Source organism: Neodiprion virginianus, chromosome 2, assembly GCF_021901495.1.
Source record: "Neodiprion virginianus isolate iyNeoVirg1 chromosome 2, iyNeoVirg1.1, whole genome shotgun sequence".
Classification (NCBI taxonomy): domain Eukaryota; kingdom Metazoa; phylum Arthropoda; class Insecta; order Hymenoptera; family Diprionidae; genus Neodiprion; species Neodiprion virginianus.
The window spans coordinates 31,757,647-31,779,232 of NC_060878.1; the positions used below are offsets into that span (position 1 = coordinate 31,757,647).

The window sequence follows — 21,586 nt, forward strand, 5'->3', positions numbered from 1 at the left end:
TCTCACTGATAATATTCGTAAGTGGAATCGCATACTTTTTGAACGTGAATAATGCTGTATGGCAAATCGCTTACAACATTCAAGACTCGTCAACTTTCATAACTAGGTCGATGTATCGGTTATTTTGATAAGCTCGTATATATTTTCCTGCGAGACATCGATAACAACAAATGTAATAATTATATTAAGTTGTGCAGACACGGTCAGTGAGGGTATAAAAACTAATGAGAATAGATATTTTCATTCCAAATCGTAATTCTTAAAAAAGAATATTACATGTTAAAATTTTGAATAGCAAGAACGTCTTTCTCGGTCATCCTGCAGCGAATAACATTGCAGGACCAGCCTGTATAGAAGGGTGTAATGAATTATATAATACATACCAATGTCTGAGAATTCGATACATAATTATTAGTAACAATTTACGGATTCGATCATTTGGGATATAAGAACCGAAAAGTCTGATGCGATTTTAAACAACGTAGATACAAATGCTAGAAATTTGTGAGTCGAATGGTGGAATGTTATGTTTAAATAAAAGTAACGCCAAGATAGAAACTTTCTGGCCTTAATAAGTTGGAGGCAAACCCTCATGGAACCAACGAAACTATGTCACCAGGCTTCGCATGTGCCAAATTGAAAACTGGTTGGACATTTTGTCGAGCTCACTTTCTTACGAATAAGTATTCCCCCCCTCCAGCCACGTTCCTACCATCTCAGACGGGGTAATAATGATCTACAACGATAACTTTAACTGGTCGGTTCACAGATATCTTAGTATTACAAAACTGTAGATTTCTCTTTGCATGTAATCATCAACATAAATACTAAATTCGAATTCCCAGTCGTTCGTTTACTGTGATAAAGCCATCGGTAGGCCGCCGTTACTTTCCGTACGACGACAATAATCTTACCAGCTCAAGGTGAAACCAAGCACACGCAAGCTAAAGTGGGGATTCGATCCATTTGTTTCAACATCTATAGAAACATAAAGAGGCGTCAAGACAGTTGCCCGTGGATCATTTGCGGACGCACAAGTTGTGCTACGAATTGAGTAAATCTCTCTATACGTGTAACATATATTCCGACGAGTGACCTGATTCGTAATATAGTATTACTTGATACCCTCTAATCCCACGTGGTTTCTAAGCTCTACTTGACTTGAGATAAAAGAGGGAATAAAAATATTCGAAGCAGCAACTAATACAGCAGTCACATCAGTATCATTCTGATAGCGGTTCATCGCTAGCAACAGATAGGCAAGTGCACGATGCTGGAATACAGTTGACGTGCTGAAAATTCAATTTCACAAAAATGGTGAGTACCTATTCCGCTCCGCACCGACTTGGGTATTTTCGTTTCACATCACCCAGCAAACTTGACGAGATTTCACCCTTTTCAAGTCCAGTGCCGAGGACATTGCCACCCTGGGATGGGCCGACTACGTGGTCATTGGCGTCATGCTGGCGATCAGCGCGAGCATCGGAATTTACTACAGGTTTACAGGCGGACGTCAAAAAACTACGGAGGTTGGTATTTTCGTTGTTATCATTATTGCTTGTAGCGAACTTTCACCGTGCCGATGCGTGTAATCGTTTCTCTTGAGCAACCCTCACGATTTTTTGAAAGGAATATTTCTCGGCGAATCGATCGATGAGCATCGCTCCACTCTCTCTGGCACTGATGGTGTCCTTTATGTCAGCAATCACGTTGCTGGGAATCAGTTCTGAGAACTACATGTACGGCACACAGATCATTGCACTTTACGTAGGATACACCCTGGGCACCCCGGCGTCCCTCTATCTTTACCTTCCGGTATTCTTCAAGCTGCAAACAATGAGCGCCTACGAGGTGAGGATTTCGCTTTTGGGACGTATTCCTCGCCCCTCGCGCGTCCATCAGATTGAATTGCATTATACTCTACGTTGCAGTACCTGGAAATGAGGTTCGGCGTCGGTGCAAGACTCCTTGCCAGCATTGCAAACTCTCTGCAGCTGCTCCTCTACACCGGCGTCGTTCTCTATGCCCCGGCTTTGGCGTTGGAGGCAACGACTGGACTTCCGGGTGACATCAGCGTCCTCCTCATCGGTATCATCTGTACCTTCTACTCGACGGTCGGAGGCATCAAGGCGGTTCTGATCACCGACGTGTTTCAGGGTATTTTGATGTTCGTCGCAGTAATAATGATCATCATATTCGGCGCGATAAACGTGGAAGGTGGTATCGCTGGGATCTGGCAGAAGGCTCTCGACGGTGAGCGTATAGAGATCGACAAGTGAGTTCAGACTTTGATATTAGAGTTTCTATCGCACGTTGCAAATCACTGATGATAATCGCGAACTTCAAAACAAAAATTACAGCATTTCCCCGGATCCAACGATGCGGCACACTTGGTGGAGCTTGACCATCGGAGGCTTCTGCACTTTCTTGACTCTGTACGGAGTAAACCAGGTTCAAGTTCAACGGCTGTTGACCGTCAAGTAAGAGAGCTAATTCTTACCGCCGATCGCGTAATTCAAACCTGTCGACGAGACGTTCAAAATCGATTTTATTCCAGGACTCTGAGCGCGGCAAAAATGGCCATGTGGGGTAACTGGCCGTTCCTTACCCTCTTGGGAGTGCTAACCTCCTTCTCGGGCCTCGCGATGTATGCCTACTTCGCCGACTGCGACCCTCTGACCGCGGGGCAGATTTCCGCGAGTGACATGCTGATGCCCTACTTCGTGATGAAGACGATGGGCCACATTCCCGGTTTGGCTGGTCTCTTCATTGCTGGAATATTCAGCGCTGGTCTCAGTACCGTATCTGCGATGTTGAACTCCCTGGCCGCGGTTGCCCTGGAGGACTACGTCAAGCCGACGTACGTAAAGCTGGGATCCCAGTTCCCGGAGAAACACGGAACCCTGGTGGGGAAGATATTCGCAGTTGTCATCGGTCTTCTGTGTCTCGCGGTGGCTTATATTGCCAAAAATATGGGTAGCTTGATCCAGGCATCGCTCAGCATTACTGGGGCAATCGGTGGCCCGTTGCTGGGCATTTTCACGCTTGGAATGTTCTTCGAGTCTGCGGAAGAAATAGGGTCTGTTGTCGGGACTGTAATCAGCCTTGCTTTGATGTGCTGGACCGCATTCGGCCAGCCCAGACCTGCCAAAGTCGCGTTGGCAATGTCCACCAGTGGCTGCAGCGCGAATGTGACGACAGTGAGTTTGTCGACCGTGAGACAAGTGTGAGTCTTCGCTTCTTTATTATTCCGATAGTCCGTTCGTTGAATCAAAATTAATTTCTGTAAGAATCGAACTGGTAACAACCTTGGTCATCCATTGTTTACAGAGCCGTCGGGGATTCGTCTTCCTTTTATCTCTACCGGATTTCGTACATGTGGTACGCACCGCTGGGACTCGTAGTCTCTGTCGTTGTGGGCCTAGCGGTGAGCAGTTTGGTACATCTAGTCAGGAAGAAACATTTGCCCGAGCTGAATCCGGACCTCTTCACGCCCCTGGTGGCCAAGAGAATAAGGCGAAGGCGCGTCGACGTGACCAAAACAACAAACAGTCAAATATTCACGCTGCAGACGCAAAAATCTGATAATGAGCTAGCTCACGTAGGCTAATCAACACGAATGTAAAAATTGTAAATATGATTGATAAATATCTGAAGAAACTGACTTTGCTATTTTCAATCGATCTTATACGGGAAGAAATAAACAATCCAGGAGTTTGTCAAAGAAAATCCTCGATTCTCCTGTCGTAATTCATCTTTAGATCTCACTGTCTGGCTTTTAATCTTCACAAGTGGCATCGGCTGTTAACGCAATTAGATGAATTAGTATCATAGATAACACAATCGGCTACAGACTCTATCAAACTTCCGATTAATTTTTACTGCTCTAAAAATTCAGGATTCTATAAATATCGGGTCTTGTTAGGGAGTGTCATTGGCCGAACGTTAATGACTTTGCAATAATTTTTAAACAAAAACGCCTAATAATGCTTTTACTACGCGGAGTTTGACAAACTGTTTCCATGACGGAAATTTTTGTTTTCTAGGCGCGTAGTACTGCAAGTTTTGTCGAAAGAGTTTTTCATCGAGAATCTACAGAGTCTGGATGATCGGTAGATTTTGACGCTCATACCGAGAGAAACATCGCACGGTTTGTCGAAGGTGTATAATAATTGTTCAATTGCAGGACGGCAGTGGTACCATTACTCAGCACTTTGGAGATCTTCCGACAGTCTTCACAGTAGAAAAGATTCGTCATGGACCGTGGCGAGTCTGGCTATCCTGATCTGAACAGTCTTTGGTCATGCGAGACCATTCGCAACTGGACTTGCAATCGTCGCTACCAGTGCAGTGGCTGTAACGAAACACCAACCACGGCTGCCTCCGTAACCACAAGTCAAACGTCTATGTTTCGCTCGTTGAACTCCCGTCTCATTTACTTCTTCGCTTCGATTAGTCCATAAAAGTCTACGGTTGTCACAACTTTCCGAAAAGAATTTGTTAGTTTGAAATTGGGGTACCTGATACAACGCGACGGTTGAGTCATGGAAATTGTAAAATCAATGAAACTCTACCTTCGACCGCCACAGACCACTCCGATACTTGGCTTGGACGTATCTATACGGACCTGTCTCGTAGCGATCGTGTGGCGAGGAACCTGTTACGTCTGGTGAGGAAAGAGGCTTGTCTGAAGCCTCAGCCAGACCTCTTGACACCTTTGGTAGCCCGCAGATGCGACAGTGGCGAGTGGAAGGAAACCAGGGGAAAAAACGACAGCAGTTGATTCTCGACTCTCAGATCGTAATAAATTGACACGAAGTGGCGCCGTGTTGCATTAATATTCACTGACACACTTCGTCCTCGTCTTGGATCTTTAAAGAAAGATGATCGGCAATTTACAAAAAACATACATTGTAAATCGATTGACGTTCACTGTATAAATATCACAAAGAATCAACGCCCAGCCTTTACGAGATTACATCCTGTTTTATTTTCCCATAATTCATTCTCTCCCATAATTTATTCGATCTGTGAATGCGTCTTGTCAGATGCGCCGTATCAACAGCCAGCAATAATCATTCAGAAAACTGTCAAGGTAAGAAAAGGAATGTGTTTAAACATCGCTCTGCCTTTCTTTGTGGTTAATCGCCCCATCGATTTCCGAACGGTGTGGTAAAAGCCCGTCTTTCCACGATTAGGAACATTTGTCGAGACATTGTACTTCGTATTCCCCATGAGAATGAAGGGCTTGGGTGTGCCGAGGCTTGATGTATTCTTAGCTTAATATCGGGTCGGTACGATGTTTGAACAGGCCTCCTTCCACCGTGGCTGGTCTTGCATGCTCGCAGAGCAAAGCTTGTGCAGTGCCTGGTAAAATGATTAACACTCTCCTGAAAAGGATCAAGTTGCTGTTAGTTTTGCGCCTTTAAAAAAATAACCTGCCGCAACGGAGGGGCATTCCCATATGTTTTTTCTCCCGTGGGGTGTTCCCGCTGTAGGGGGATGATATTCCCGCCCGAATGACAAGCGAGCATAAATATTTGTGACTTCAACACCGTAAGCTGATGGATTAAACCAGATCCTCTGGGTGAAGACAGGAGAGTCGCGAAAGCTCGTGGCTTTTCAAACAAAATGATAGAAGTTTATTGTGAGAACTGCGTCGAGGTGAAAACAAAAATTGAGCAGGTCATTCTCGATAAGAGATGTTCAGGTACTTTGCTTTCTGCTTTGATCAGCCTTCGGGTGAAGTGGTGAACGCAGGAAACGATTGGACATAATATGCTAAACTCCGAGGGATGCTGCATAGTCTGAAAATAAAAATTCCAGTTACGGCAGTCGAGGAGCAAACGTAAGCAGAAATCTTGGCTCCGATCAGGGAATGGGTTAAATCGCGATGCTCTGCCAGAAGGGCTTCCCAAGCAGGAAGACGCCTCGCTCATGAATGAGGCGTTGACCACCGACCACATACTGCCAGTCCAGCCGGCCTCTTCACGTTCCGAGTATAAGGTTTCCTATTTCCAAACAGCTTTTATTTCGTCCGCCCACCGTATTCACGGTTCTCAATTAAATATACGACAGCTTTCAGAAGCACAGAATCATCCCATTCAATTTTTCACCTTTAGTGCTCTCTACAGTCCCGTCAAACCGGGTGCCTCGACATGTGGCTTTCCGGAATTGAGTTGCCCAATATGCTTTCAGCTAATCCCGCGACAACGAGACCGCCGTATCTGGTAACGAATCTATCCGATGGTCAACAATGTGTACAATACGAATACGCATGTACGCATAGAGCAACACGCAACTCTTGGGGGAGAAAATCGTTGCAAAATGGCGACAGATGTTCAACTGGTGAATCGATTTAAGAACAGCAGCTGTTTCCCGCATCGATATAGCATTAGCGGTTGGATCGTTACGTGGGTTCTGTTATTTCAAAGGACCTAAGCAAACATTGTGTGCTACTTGGAACAGTTTTAATTATTTATTCCCATATCGGTCTCGACGTATTTTCAGTAATGGTTTTTCTCACTCGATGGATCTGCCACTCTCTCTGATTTCTCGTTCCTCCACACTCGTTCCATCATGCTCCGAGTACGTCTCAATCCTGGAACATCTCGTTCACCTGCGATCGTTTGTCACCGACGTATAGAAACGCCAAAGAGTGGATTCGAGTGTACTGGAGCAGGGAGGCGGGGAAAACTCACTGAATACCTGGTGGTACAATTTGACTTTAAAATTTCTTACCGTGTAGTTTCATCCCTCTGACACCGCTCTGGTTACGCGTATAAAAGCGGAATAAAACGAATATTTTTCGCTATAAAAATTTTTTCAAATTAGCTACGACTTTGATGACAGTTAAACTGACCATTCCTGATATAATTTCATGCCACGTTGAAAAAATTATTAAAAAAATCATTGCGAATGAATCGGAAACATCTTTTTTCACAAAGTTGTCGCTTAAACGTGTTCAAACGAGAGACAATGGTCGTACAGCTGTATAAACATTTCTTCGAGAGATTATCAACTCGATACGATCCGTACCCCGGGTTAATAATATTAAGATATTCGATTCTGAGTCATTTTCACATCTCAATTGATCGAGAACCATTTCCGTGACTCGACTGGGTTTGATCGCCGAGTGAGTGACTCGGGTCAAAACAAGCCGGACTTCGTCATCACCGCCCACGAAGTGCTTTGGGACGCCTTCGCGCCCCAGGAGTCCTTTTATCTCGGTCAGTCCGTGAAGAGTATAATTTAAGGCCCCCTCGCAATCAGAATAATCACGGTCGACTCATTTCTGTTATTAATTGAATACATTAATATTGGCTTTTTGATCGAGTGCACAGTTTTTTTTAATCTCGCATTATTTTATATGCTCTAATCGGTTATCTCATAATGTAATAGAAAATTATTCGATTTAAATAAACTTATACATATACGTAGATGCATCATCTGTTTTCTCTCCTTCTGTATTTAGTGATACTTTCAGTCGTTGGAATATCATCGCCATTGAAGAGTCAATGTAACAGATAAATACGTAACAAAGAGATATTCTCTGCAAAGAAATTACTCTTCACTTGTTCCTTCATTTGAGTTTACAACTTTTTCTCCCCTTGTTGCCATCACAGCTTTCCCTTGTACGCACGTACAAAGTTAATTATTATTTTCGAGAAAGGTTTTAATATTTACACGCCCGAAAAATATCGACAGGATTTATTATAGCGCCGTAGAAATAACGCTAGGTAATTTCTTCCGTCGTCACATAATTACGCAATCATCGACTGACGCGGGCTGCACAAAATACCGAGTTTAAAAAATCCTCCACGATTTGTAAATAAAAACAAGATCATTACTTCGTGATGGAATTTTCAATATTCGTTAAACTCTTCGCTGCCGATCGTGAAACCATCGCACACGCATAATATATTCTGCATGGATAAGCGACTCAATTGCAATCGAGGAGGAACGGCGAGGATCGAACGGTGCAGGTTGTATAGTTGCAAATTAAGGAGAAGATTTATCACCGTACGATCAGAAAATTTGACTTCCGCATGGCTGCCGACCTCTGAGCGGCATAGCAGGAGAGAAAGAGAGAGCAATAGCGAAAGAAAAGGACAGCGTAACGCAGGACGGCTTTCTTCAAAGCGGCGCCAGCGGGGGCGCGCCTCTATATAATATGGACTGCGAGTACTAGCAAGAAATGAGAGAAAGATGGAAATACAGCGAGAGAAAAGGACGAACGCCAAGAATCCCTTTTAGGCCCATTGATTAGTCAGGGTGATTAGTCGATTATGTGACGCCGCTATAACGTCCATAGTTCATTCCGAACAAATCAAAGCTCCCCTATCGGATGTTTTTTTTTTTTAAGTTTCAGGCGAGTAAATGTACTGGAAAAGTAGGATAATATTCATCGAACGTTTGGTGAAAAATGGTTTTCAACCAACGAATCGTGTAATTTAAAAAAAACTTACTTTCCACACTGCAGATCCAATCGATTTTGCGCGAAATTTACAGCGAGAAACAAAAGAGGATTTAAAAGGGGGTGAGAACAGACATGGAAGGAACAAGAAAACACGAACAAAACGAAAACCAAAAATCATGTCCTGTTGTAAACCGAAACGTTATACCGAAGAGTTGGTCCCGCGCGAGGCGTCGGACACCTTGCAGGTACATCGGAGTAACTTGAGATATCGTTAAGAGGCGAAGCAAGGGTGTGGGGTTAAGAAAGATATTAAGTTTGGGGATTCTCACCTTGCTCGAGCCGAAGCAAAAGGCCGTAAAGTCGACGTCATATACCGTGAGAATATCTCAAGTGTCCGGCAGGCTAGTCGGAAATATCCCGTCACAAATTAGTCTGGACAAACTTGAGCGCGGCCGATTCCCTCCGTTCCGTAAACACCGAGGTAGAGAAACGTGCCGATTTTGTTTCTTCGGTGAAAAGGTGAATCGCAAGAACTGGGGAGATACAGGAGTGGCAGAAAAACGAGAAGCTGGTATTCACCTACCCCGAAGACTTCGAAAAAAAAAGGTTACGCCCGGAGAACCGGCCATTTTTTGGCCATGGGATGTACGCGCTCTTTTCAGACCCAAATCGAGCGGAGAGTGACCGATTATGTAAAACGCAGTTGTGGGTGGGCCGCACGAGGAGCAGGGCTTTCCGACTTTAAGCTGGCCCCACACTTACGGTTAGCTGATCGATGTTGCGTTACGTTGTCGTGTCTCGGGTCCAACTGCAGTGGAACCGGTTCCGTAGGCACTATAAACCACCCCGACCAGTGAACACGGCCTGAGATATTTCCGCCTCGTAAAACATCCCGACATCGTACGGACTCCAGATAAATCTAATGGCCCGCGTAGCTTCGGTTCCAAAAACGATATCACCTTGCGCTCCCGATGCGCGTTCTTCTCTGAAACAACGCAGAAGACCTTGACGAGATAGCGAGTTAAAGGGGCGATTCCAAGCTTCGCCACCGTCGTCTAATCGACTGCCGGAAATTCGCCCGCAGATCAAAAACTCTTTTAAGCTCGACCGTTTCCCCGAAAACGAGCCCGCCAAAATAATCCTCTTCATCACGCCGGTGTTTCCCTCTTCTTTCAAAACCCCGGGCAGTCCTAAACGAAGCGCATTGTTCGGTTGACAAGGTTCTCGTATTAAAACCACGTGGGGTCCAAAGTTCGAAGAAGAGAAGCAAGCCCCATAGCGAAAGAATTATTATTACAAGAAAATCCCGAACTTATTACCCTCCGGAGAACTTTGAAAGTAACAACCACAAGTAGTAGCCACGCTCGGAATATATTAAACTCTTCCAAAATTTCGCGCCCGAACGCTCGGCTTGATCCGGACAATTTTTGTTCCTGTATTTTTTTTTTTTCTCCTTCTCTTTTATCTCTTCTTTTCCGTTCATCGACGAGGCCGCGGCCGGTTTACCAGAGTGGAACGGTTAGTGGCTCGGTGGATCTGAGAAGTCCTAGACATATCTGTCGTATATAAAGGGACAATCAAACGGGTGTTCTATTCCTAGTAACGCTGGGCGTCATGATACGAATCGGTTTATTGTCCCTTGCACTCAGCCGGCGTGTCAATCGCGGTGCAGAGCATGCAGGTACGAAGCTGCAGCCAGGAGCATTAATTCAGTATGGCCCGGGCCGTTCGGAACGCCTTCGACGTGCCTGCCCTACACTTAAATTATGTGCACCGTGAGGCAGTCCTCGAAAAGAGCCTAGATTAGAGCAGGTCGGATCGTGCAAGGTGCGTTTAGCGCCAAGACCTCGTAGTTCCCGTCTCGAAGCGGGATGGGGAGAAGGAGGAGAAGAAGAAGAAAAAGAAGAAAAATATAAATGGAGAAGAAGAAAATCGTTTCTCAGACAGGATAAATAGGATCCCGCACCGCACGTTTGCCTATCTGCATAATATTACACACACTTAGCGCTTCGAATCTCGGGTGCTCGCTAATGTTGCATCGCTTTGTCGACGCACGTTTCTTGGCCCTTTAAAAGAAACTCGTAGACTCATGAGAACCTTTTCGAGCCGATACAATTCCTTAATTTATGTACACGTCGGGGGACGAAGGTATACAGGCCTCTTATTTAACCGGTCCCTGTCAAAGGCGCGTGAAAATCTTAATTCGTCAAATGTGAAAGACTCGATTCAACACGCAGCATTCTCAAGGGGGTGCGAGCTCTAACCCTCGCCACTGCTGGGGCAAGAAATGGCTGGCGTCATCTTTCATTTTCGGGTGTCTGAGTCGAAACTTCGGCTTCCGTTGCCACTTTCTTTAGCGGAGGTTGTTTCTCTTCTCATCACTCTTCGTGCTGTCGATTGGTAACAGGGCAGGAAACGAAATAACTCGGGTCGAAATAAAAACACTCGTTCCTGCACATCAATCAGGATGAATTGCTGTATCGATGCGTACAAATACTTGACCGAAAAATCACGAGCCAGCTTATTGCGGAAAAATTTTGACCTTTGATCATGAAAGTTTATCCCAACATGTGGCGAACAAAAGATGCGAGTCTAGGTAGTAATTTTTTCTTTCTGCTGGACCTACTCGGAAGGATCTCGAATGTCATTTCTTCAAAAGTGGTTCAAAAGTAGCCGCCCTTGGAACGAACAAAGTATAATCCTGAACTTGAAATAATAATAATAATAATAGCAATGACACGGACGCGGTTGACATTTTTGAAATTAAAAAACTGGCTCCGTTTCTCCTTCCGATTATAAACGCAAACCTGTAGTTAATATAATTCTTGACGTAAGCTTAACCGGGAATAATATAAAAGAATTCACATGAGGGTCCGGAATGTATATCGCTCGCGATTGAGGATTATTTATGGGGATTAACAAATGACTAGTATTATGCGGGTCTGGCGAGGCCGATGATTCCAAGATTACCTAAATCCGTCTGAGCGGGCGGTGATCATGTCTGAGAATGAGAATTGAAATGGAGAAGGAAATAAGGAGAAGCGTAAGATATAACACTCGGACGTTTTATCCGTTATTATACTTCGCAGCAGCCGCGGGAGGCCGGAAAGATTTGGAAAGATTTGGAAAGATTTGGAAAAATTTGGAAAGAATTCAACACTTTCGTAAAAGCCGGTGCGACATTTGATATGGATTTTTATTCGTACCCAATTACGCACGTATTTAACTTGGTACACCTCGTCCGGCACTCGTCAAAACTCTAGGCTCTCGACTCTCGACTTTCAGCTCTTGATTAGGATTGGGTCGAGGGCCGCGGCTCAGACTTGGAACGGTTCCTCGAATCTTTCGTAGCAATATTACGTTCTATTTTAAAATTGATTAACACGAAGTCCGGCGTTATCTCTTCGGCCGGGTCTGTTGTTCGTCCGAGATCGGTTAACTGTCTGCATGAATTTTAAACGTATCGCGCAGCCTCGACGCGACCGCGCGGACCGATTTCCGTCGAAAAACATCCCGTCATCTCCTGGGACTTCCACCCTTCCTCGCCTCAATTTATCCCCTCGAGTCGCGCGTTTCCTCGTCACCGTTGAACGTGATTATTTTTCTTGCATCCGCGGGTGGCTCGAAGCGCCCATCCAAAACTGTGATTGCGCATTGCGCCGATCAGTCGCATCCGATTATTCTCTCATTAGCTTGAACGCATAGCGCTCATGTGCGGTGACAAAACGGGGGTGACGAACAGCGGTGATGGGAAAGCAAAGAGGAAGAAGACGAACAGCGAGGGGACGCTGCTCCTGCAGGAGCTGCAGCCGGGGAGGGTGAAGAGGGGGATAACGAACCCGGGGCGGATATTAGCCGTCGCGTCGATTCGAGCCGAGGGTCGTAAAATAGGGACAAGAATTGCCAGGGGGGGACGTCTCGATTATCACGCTTCAACCTCGGCCGAGGTTTGATCCGCACGTAAACGGGAACAAGAGTCTTCTTCCACAGACAAATGACGATCCACTTTTCCTCAGGCAGATTACGGGCTGGTCGAGTTTTCGAATAACAATAAATCCAACGATTTTCACTTCGGTATGTAAACGTGAAATTATATCAATTTCCCTAAAGTAACACCCTCGGGGTTTTTGAACAGGTTCGAGGTCGGTTCGAGTGCCTCGCTACGTACCCCAACCCGAGTTTCAAGTCAGATAACAGCTAAATGGAACGACGAGAAACCCGGTGGCCAGAATATGGGCCAAAAACCAGATGTCAGGGTTCTCTCTCCGGCCGGTATTGCTCTGCTTATGCGCATATTTCACTCTGCATCGGTACGTTAGAATGCACCGTACTCAAGTACAGTGCACGCTGCACGCAGCTTGTACGCCCGCATGCTACGGTCGTTGTGGAATTCGGAGTCCAGACAATCGCGGCATCTGCATCAGGATGAACGTTCGCTTTATCACCGGCTTCGCGGAATATTAGATCCGAGAGAGGAAAGTTTATCATCGTCCAATTATAACTGCGATATGTTTTCTGAAAATAGAAATTGGAAAGGCCAATATCTGCAGACCTGCAAGTACTCGATTGTCTCGAGTTGTCGCAACAAAATGAATATAAGTAAAGATCGGTCCAACAGAGAATAAGCATAATTCAAGGCGAGCATATGCCGATGCCGCGTGGGTGTTCTCCTCGCCATTAACCACGACCGTTAATTTAATGTACCGTCGTCTGTGTCATATGTACATGTACGCATCTGCATCGAAATAGGCATCAACGAGGATTTATTATTCGCAGATATAAATTCAACTCGATCGCAGCTCGTTAGCGACAACTGTGAAAACAAGTCGCAAATACCGCAATTTTCAAATCGTTCGTGCGCACCATCGAATCACTTGTAGATCGATTCGATCCGCAAAAAAATATCGCGTATACGTATCGTGTTAAGCAAGCGGAATGGATTTTTCACGCACGTAGATGCGCGTGTATGTTCAATGCCGTAAGAAGTGGACACCGTGCAGGCCGTTGAGATTCGTGCGGCTTATCGAGTTTGATCTGATCTCGGTCTTCCGCAGCAGACACGCCGACCCAAGACAACGGAATTTAAATTACCTAGTGACAGCCCGCAGCTGGTTCATTCTTTTCGATAACAATTAACGCGCCAGTCAACCGAAACAACCCCCTTTTCTAATCCCTTGTTTAATTTACGAGCTCTCAAAGTTCTCTGATTAAAACGTGCCTGCAATGCTATACGTATACGTATACGTATATAACATACTGAGATCGTGACGTAAGATAAGAATCCATTCAAACGGATTTGGACGAAACACCATTTTCAATCCCACACAAAAACCTCCGCTAAGTCCACTAGTCCTTCTCCGATTTAAGAGCCACTCAATTAAATGTCTCTCAATCTTTCACACCGTGTCGCCTTGCCGGATGGCGATGCTACAATACACATTATGAACAGAATTTTGCGTTCAATCCGTAAATTAATCGCTGGATTTTAAAAACTGACCTGCCAATTTCTGTCAGCGAAGCAGGTAATTGCCTTCCATTTCTGATCCAGGAAACAAGACGTTCCTTCGTCAAAGGGGTGGAGAGAATGTGAATTCTCACGATCGAGATTGAGACAAATGATTCCCGAGGGATGAGTGAGCAATGGGAACGCGAGGATGAAACCATCTCGTCAGGAGAGCACCTCCTGCCATAATTCATAAGTATCGGGGATCTCCGAGTGAAAAAATAAGACACCGATGGCCCACCTACTCATATCGTAATTAACCACATTCACCGGTGCAGTCCGTAGCAAACAGGTTGTAGGATTGGTAGGTCTGCTTGAAATCTTTTCAATGATCGCCCACGTGTTTCCTATCCATAGTCTATACTAGTCTATAGTCTATAACCGCATGCCTGTGCTTGCGTACCTTACAATATACCTTATGGCTATACTCCAGCGCAGCATCCTTGACTATCTCCTCTTACCCGGTCACCATTTATTTTATTTTCTCATTTCATTTTTTTTTCTCCTTCTTCACCTCGCATCCATTTCTCTATTTACTTCACTCTTGCCCTCACTTTTTATCCTCCCTTTCTCTAAGAAAAATAGAGAAACAAGAACGGAATGGTATTCCTGGTCAAGGTGATACACCGTTGAAGTTTATTTGGATTGATCAGATATAGCAAGACTTCGAAAATCCGAGTAAATTACCTCTTTTCTCAGTTTACTCGCACGTATCGTCTTCCATTCTCGTTCTTTATACATTCGAACCGATTGCGCGGTTACTATTCATTTTATATTATTTAAATCCTTTCCTCAAATGATACTTGAAACACAACTTTCATACGATCGATCAATACAATTGTAACTACTGCGAAACTATGGCCAAAGAATCGAGCACTCTCACATAGCTTCACTTGAAATGATTCAACCTTCAGCGTTCAGTTTCTCATTTATTCATCGTTTCATAGGTCTCGTTAAATTCTTCCAATATTTCAAAGACGTTCCAAACATTTGATTGAAATTCGGGTCAATTTTCATCGAATGTAAAATTGGGCCGGTTCCTCCTGTTTTGTACAGCTTCTGTTAGTCGAAACAACATGAACGGTACCGTAAAAGGCTCTGCGAGGGGGGATCGGCAAACAAAGAGACGCGGTAACTTTCTTTTATCCGATCTTGACCGGAAGTCGATGTAAAAGAACGGTGAATAACTGTGAATAACATTACAAAGCGACTTCACGAACAGTGTTTTTACCAAAGGAACCCGCAGGAACTCTTATGGAAACTGGCTTTCAGTGAAACTCTTTGAAACCACCTGATTCCAGTAGCCTATTGCCAGTAGATCAAAAGTGCCTGAAGGCACATGCCCCAAAAACTCAGGTTTTCAAGATATACATCGTTAAAGTGTACTATTTTGTGCCTGATAACCAGCATGTAAAAGTCCGTTCTTGCAACCTCCTCGCGGTGCACATTGCGACACGCTAATGCAGACGGCAAGGCTATGCTTTTTGAAACCTATGAATGTGCATATAAGACAAATCCTGGATTTGCCTCTAACCATAGAGGTATACACACTACGTAGAGAAGTTCTCAATGTTGTATCATACATGCTGGCTCTGTTGTACGTATTAACATCCGAGCGCGCACTGACACATACACGCACACACGCACACATACACACACAGATTCACTCCCTCACTCTCACACACAGTGACAGACAACCTGGCAGAGACACGCACCCGCCTTCACAGACTCGCCGATGACATAAAGAAGGGCTGAATGTTGTCTTTTACATGCTGGTTATCAGGCACAAAAGAGTACACTTCAACGATGTATATCTTGAAAACCTGAGTTTTTGGGGCATAGTGGCAATAGGCTACTGGAATCAGGTGGTTTCAAAGAGTTTCACTGAAAGCCAGTTTCGATAAGGGTTCCTGCGGGGTCCTTTAATCACACCATTATATCATTCCGGATAGGTGTGGTTTCTTTTCACAATTAGACGCTTCGTTATCATATCGTCACTGCGGTAATATAAAGCAGATAAAATGAACCGTTGGTTTGAAATGTGCCGAAAGCGATTTATGTAAATTCTGCTAGTGCAGTGGAATTTTTTTTTCCTACTCAAGTTATAATCAACGCATCTATCTCTGGACCATTATTTGCAGGGTTCGTACGCACAGGGAAATCCTGGAAAACCGGGAAAATTCAGGGAATTTCTTACAGCAGGAAAAATTCAGGGAAACGTCAGGAAATTTCGAAAATAAGACTGGAATTTTAAGTTTCTTGAAGAAATAAACTCGTTCTTATACGTACATTACTTGATATCAAACCTCCTTCCTTTTTTTTTCTTACTGAAAATAGCTGGCTGTTGTTTGTAAATTAGTAGTCGGACAGTAAATTAATTACTAGGTAATATTGAAGGTATTAGTATTAATAAGCAAAAACATTGTCGTTAATCAGCGGCATATTTCTTGAAAGGTTACTGAAAAAAATTTTATTTTCAGGCTGGAACACCTGGAAAAGTCAGCGCATTTCGGTCTCCAAAAAGCGTACGAACCTTGATTTGGACATCTTTAATTTTCGTGAAAGTGCATAGATCATAAGTTTAGGTATTGCTCTTGGCTATTTATGGGACTTGGGCACACAACATATTCAGATAGAAGTTGGCTTATACCGTACCTATTCTTAAACCGCATTCCAGAAGTTGGAATTTAACTCCGAGTTTACGTTGAGGGCGTGTTGTCTGTGTAATGGACTGTTTATCCTGCATCATCGGAGCATGGCTTGTGTGCATAAACTATAGTTTAAAAATATCCAAGAACCCCGGAAAGAGTAATCACAAATAAATTGGCCACGTTCTCGATGCGTGTAGCATGCAAGCCTACCTATCACACAGTCGAATTCTCTGCAATCTTCAATATTACCTCCAGTCTGAAATCGGATAACGAGATAGAAGCGAGTTGAAAATAACGTCTAGCTTCTGGATTCCCGTACGATGGAAAAAATTCCTCCTCCTAATTACATCTCATACCCTAAATTGGCTCGGCATCCGTAAATTCGTTATACGCACCGACTCGCGTTAAATAGTTTTCCAGAATTTATTCCGAAATTTCTTCTTCCAACTTATTTCTCCCCTTCGGTACGCGCTTCTAGAAAATAATTTATGGCGAAAAAAGAAACAGGAAAACGAAAAAAAATTAAGAAAACCCCGTTCTCTACGTCGCGAGTCGAGCTATTGTCAGGCTTGCAACTTGGCTTGCATAGTTTTTTAAGGTGCATATTCATAGGTAAGTCGTCTACTATTCGTTCGCTTCCTGCACTTCGCAGGCCATCGATACGAGCCTCGCATCGTTTTCAACGTCGTTTCTCCCCCCCCCCTTTTTTTCATCGCTTCAGTCCCATTTTCTTTTCCTAGCCTTGTTTTCTTTTATTCCTTTTTTTTTTCCCCGGACTAACTCCCACGCGGTGAGAGTTACGATCTTTGTACAACACGCGTCAACTGCAAGTCCATAATTAACGATAGGCGAGAGATATCGAAGTGCAGCTTACGTAATACACATAGTGTATTTATACTTGCTGCATTTGTTTATGCAGTGAACATATAAAAACTAATCGACTCAAGGCGCTGTGTAGTGTAACCTCTCTGAATAAGTCAAAGACGCTTTTATCTTTGTTGTTATGTCCTCGATTATTTTCTGGAGCTGTATATTATACGTATTATTATTCGTAAAGTGATACCCGCAGGTACAAGGCTCAATACTCATTTTCGACATAATTTATAGCGCCGAAATTATCACTGTGGTTAAAGCAATGTCCGATTGAAATTATCTATGATTAATATTTCGTTGAATATTATCCTCCTTTTTTATTCTCCACCTCATTCGCCGGACTGAGGAAGCGACGATCGAACGAGCAAGAAATCCATGTCCTAACAAGAGGCAAGCTTCTTTCTAAATTCCGACAATGTTTGTCGTGGTCATTTCTTAAGAGAGCTAAGCTAGGTTGAAAACCGTGAACGGAGGAACGCGACTCGTGGGAACGTGACTGCGAGTGACCCTCGCTTAAGGGTTTTCCAAAAATTTCTGAATTCAAACAACTCCGTTCCCTTTCAGCCGGCAAGAACTGAAGGTAAACTCCGATGATAAGACAAAGCGAGAAAAAAAAGTTCTAAACGACGGTTTGATATTTGCAAAAAAAAAAATGATTCCGCGCTGGCAAAAGCAAAGAAAAATGTTTGTAATAAAATCTGGACTATACAGTGGTATAAATCAACTGCTGTTCATCGTCTTTATCGTCGAATCTTTCACGTGACCTTCTCCCGATTTACATAATACACACTCCGAACAAAATTAAAAACCTATTACTCGCACCGTAAGCGTGTATAATCGTTCCAAATAAAGATTGTAATCTAATAAAGCTGGAAGCGTTACGGAATGCGGTATTGATTACGATGAACTCCGATGTGAGGAGCGGGTACGTTAAGCGCGAGTCAACCGTTGTTTCCTGGTATTGCATATTAATATGGGTATGTAAAGGTAAATCTCGCATGGAGAGAATCGTTCGGATTTACACGAACACACCTTTGAACGCGGCCCATGCAGAGCACGTAACGAATGCGCGCGTGTGTATTCATTCGGTTGTAATAACAGAGTTCGTGTATGAGCTGGGGGTCCTAAGGCCCTACTGGGCCAGAACGCTGTGGTGCGCCGCATGGGCGTATAAATATAATGCGACGATATATATGTGCTTGGTTCTCCGGAGAGCCAGACCTTGTTACGACGATTAATAAGCAAGTCAACTAGAATCAAGTGGTTTGTAACCAAATAATTTCGTGTATATTCAATTGTAAATAGGGAGATGAGAGAGGGACGCGCACGGTGTGGTAAAATTTATGTCATTACACGCCAAGCAGATATAATGTCATCGGACATGAGCGCGTATCAAATGTACGTATGGATGTATTTATGCCAGCTGCGGTCACCCGCTGAGTTAACACAGACGCAAATAATAAGTTAGCGGCTTTAATTTCATCTCATCCTCCAGGATATCAAACCAACAATTTCAATATTGAATTATAACGAGAGAAGAGACAAATAATTACACCTTCGTTCGGAGAAATTAAATATTATTTTTTTTTTTTTAAAGTTATCGGGGTTCACTGCTACGTATTTCTTGATGTTGTCGCTGTTGTTGCAATTCTTTTGTTGCTCCTAGAGGTCTGTGATAAAAATTACGGTCGATCGGAGATTCCTTATCTTTTTTACCATACGTAAAACGATGGTGAAAGAAAGGACCGCGTGAGATTCCTAGCGAGACTCTTTTCTGTGTTATATACAACACATACCACAAAATCTCTCAGCGCGGGCGCTTATATATACATGTATATAATTTTTTTTCCCTTTTTTATCTCCTGATACGATTTCATCATCAACGGGTAACGTTACGTTCACAGCGTAGAAATATATTCATACCTTACGACGGACAGAGGAGAGTGAAGAAGAGTTTGACCGGACGGAAAAATAAATCAAAATGTTAAAAGAGGGCAGAAGCAACTGAAATTTGCGTGAAAGTTTTTACCTTTACAATAAGATGAATGGGCTGACTGACGGTCAGAGGCTTTCCACGCCTTGTTTTACTGCCTCGTCCACCGAGGCACTTTATCCACGGCATGTCGAGTGTGTTTACGGTGTTCTTCTTCTTGTTTCAATTGCTGCTTGGCTCCTTTTTTTACCTCGATTCCTCGTCCTTGTGTATTTTCCCCGACGAAGAAACGTGACCGCGGCGCATGGATAGTTTGTCGGACTTTTATCGCACCCTTTGGAACCCCTAGGGTAGTGTTTTGGCTCGATAAAAACCGCCCAAGTGGATAACCATGATGACTTGTTGCGCGCGGAAATCCCTTTGTAGGGTTGATGTTCGGTCTTCTGTTTCCTTTTAATGTTCTTCCCTCCTTTTTTCCCAGTCCTTCTTTTTTCGAAATTCTGTCGTGCCGCAGACCCTTAACACTACACGACCGCCGTACCACCCTCGGACGATTCCTGGAAGGATTTTCTCCCCTTTATTCTATCCCTCTCTGAAATATCACTCCTCCGAAGAAATCCCTTTCAAACGTTTCTCCCTTCTTCCCCTCCGTTTTGCCGTACAAATTTTTCCCTTTCCTTTATTGTTATTCCGATTTTCCTCTCGATTTTCACCAACTTCCGATATTCGTCTTTTCCTTTATTGTCACTTCTGCACGATGTACGATATTCGACCTAATCTTCTAGTCCAGTCGATTACTTCGATTGGTTTATACGACGCCCCGGAAGTTTCGATCAATTTGCTTCTGTAATCGGTGCTGCACCGTCTATTAGCAATTTTAATGACTGTTTACAGCGGCAATGGAGGCTCGGTAATATGACTGGGTCAGTCTTATCGTCAAGGCGATGTATTCAGAGTATAAACGAAAAGGATTAAAGGGTGAAGGTGGATGAAACGCGCGGACTAATTTCTTCCTCACCGTGGTGCACTCGGGTGGAAATTTTTTCTTTGATACAAGCTGATCGATGGAGTTTTTCACTCGTGCTAAGCTTGTGTTATACACTCGTGAACAGTCCGAGTCTTTGAGTTAATTAAAACGAAACCGTTTCGTTGGTTCACTTTTTCCTACCATTATTTACGACTCCACTTGCAGCTGATAATTCATTATCACGATTCACGACGTGACTTTGCTCCCGATACGGTAACTATTTTAATTAAAATGCAACTTTCCTATACATCGTCAGCTTTTATCATAACGTATATCGGAGGAAGACGTTTAACTGACTGGATTTTTACCTAATGTCAATACGGAGTTGAAATTAGTAAATTTAGTAACTTAATTTTTGGTAATTTAGAAATAAGAAACGATATTTTTATTATATGTATACACGCTAATAATAGTACAGGGACGATCGAAGTACTAACGATCCTTATTAGAAAGTAATTAATCGACTCATTTGGGCGAGTATAGTTTTACACAATTAATCGTCGGGACCTCCGTCCTCGTTAGGAAAACGTGTTTAAGCATCAACATTTAATGGTAAGCACACAAGGAATCACTGCTGCAGCCGGTTCATCTATTTCTTTCTTTCGTTTTTTCTTCCTCGTCTTAATATGTTTGAATATTTTTCGATGCATATAAAACGTCACTAATAGGAATAACGTTACGGCTGTGAATTAATTCCGATATGCCGAATGTGTGCGGTATAAAATTGTCCACGTGGATAACAAAGCGAGGATTACGATACAATTTTAAAATATTAATTTTACAATCTACACGTCAGCCGATAAAATGCGGTGCAATTAACGCGTCTAATGATCTAGGCTAAGCGACTCGTAGCTCATGTAAAAATGATTAGTAACTAAAACTTTTCTTCAAGCAAATAAGCTGGATGGATCATGACGAACGCAAAGCTCTTTGCGACCGGCTTGGTGCGCGGCTAGCCAACGACTGACAGAACGGAGAACAAGCTCCTCGAACCGAAGCCTAGCCAGCCGAAGAACGATCTGCCGGGCAGCACATGCCACACGGCAAGGGACCGCAAGGCGTTCAGAATTTTCCCGAAGGGCTGGGACGCCCCTCTTTCTCTCCGAACCCTTTATTTTCCACTTTTACTACTAATTAAGAGCGCCGCGTGCTCAGCTGCGGAGGCGAAGCTCCCCCCCTC

General features: G+C 43.8%; 2 protein-coding genes across 7 annotated transcripts in view; one reads left to right on the forward strand and one right to left on the reverse strand.

Moving 5' to 3' along the window:
* The window catches only part of LOC124298676 (tensin-1), a 99,340-nt gene extending 77,996 nt beyond the window's left edge, over positions 1-21,344 (reverse strand). For 2 of the 4 annotated variants that reach the window (XM_046751001.1, XM_046750999.1), the window contains exon 1: positions 19,476-21,343. In XM_046751001.1, coding sequence (XP_046606957.1) covers positions 19,476-19,568 — 93 coding nt within the window. In that variant the 5' untranslated portion in view covers positions 19,569-21,343. Of the gene's footprint in view, positions 1-19,475 lie in introns of all 4 variants that reach the window. The other 2 variants (XM_046750998.1, XM_046751009.1) reach the window with 2 other exon arrangements.
* LOC124298677 (putative sodium-dependent multivitamin transporter) lies at positions 976-3,664 on the forward strand. Of its 3 annotated transcripts, none has more exons than XM_046751010.1 (7): positions 976-1,317; positions 1,404-1,529; positions 1,630-1,851; positions 1,932-2,275; positions 2,361-2,480; positions 2,558-3,226; positions 3,331-3,664. In XM_046751010.1, the coding sequence occupies exons 1-7, from the start codon at positions 1,315-1,317 to the stop codon at positions 3,608-3,610; spliced, it is 1,764 nt and encodes a 587-aa protein (XP_046606966.1). In that variant the 5' UTR covers positions 976-1,314; the 3' UTR covers positions 3,611-3,664. The 3 variants fall into 3 exon arrangements, with proteins under 3 accessions (XP_046606966.1, XP_046606967.1, XP_046606968.1); XM_046751011.1 differs by having other exon boundaries at positions 1,409-1,529; XM_046751012.1 differs by lacking the exon at positions 976-1,317 and having other exon boundaries at positions 1,413-1,529; positions 1,607-1,851.
* Positions 21,345-21,586: the final 242 nt, after the last annotated feature.

Bases quoted from the DNA above. Each gene is read 5' to 3' on its own strand.
- LOC124298677 (XM_046751010.1), top strand. The intron at 2,276-2,360 runs GTGAGTTCAGAC...CAAAAATTACAG, and splicing joins GAGCGTATAGAGATCGACAA to CATTTCCCCGGATCCAACGA. The intron at 3,227-3,330 runs GTGAGTCTTCGC...CATTGTTTACAG, and splicing joins TTGTCGACCGTGAGACAAGT to AGCCGTCGGGGATTCGTCTT.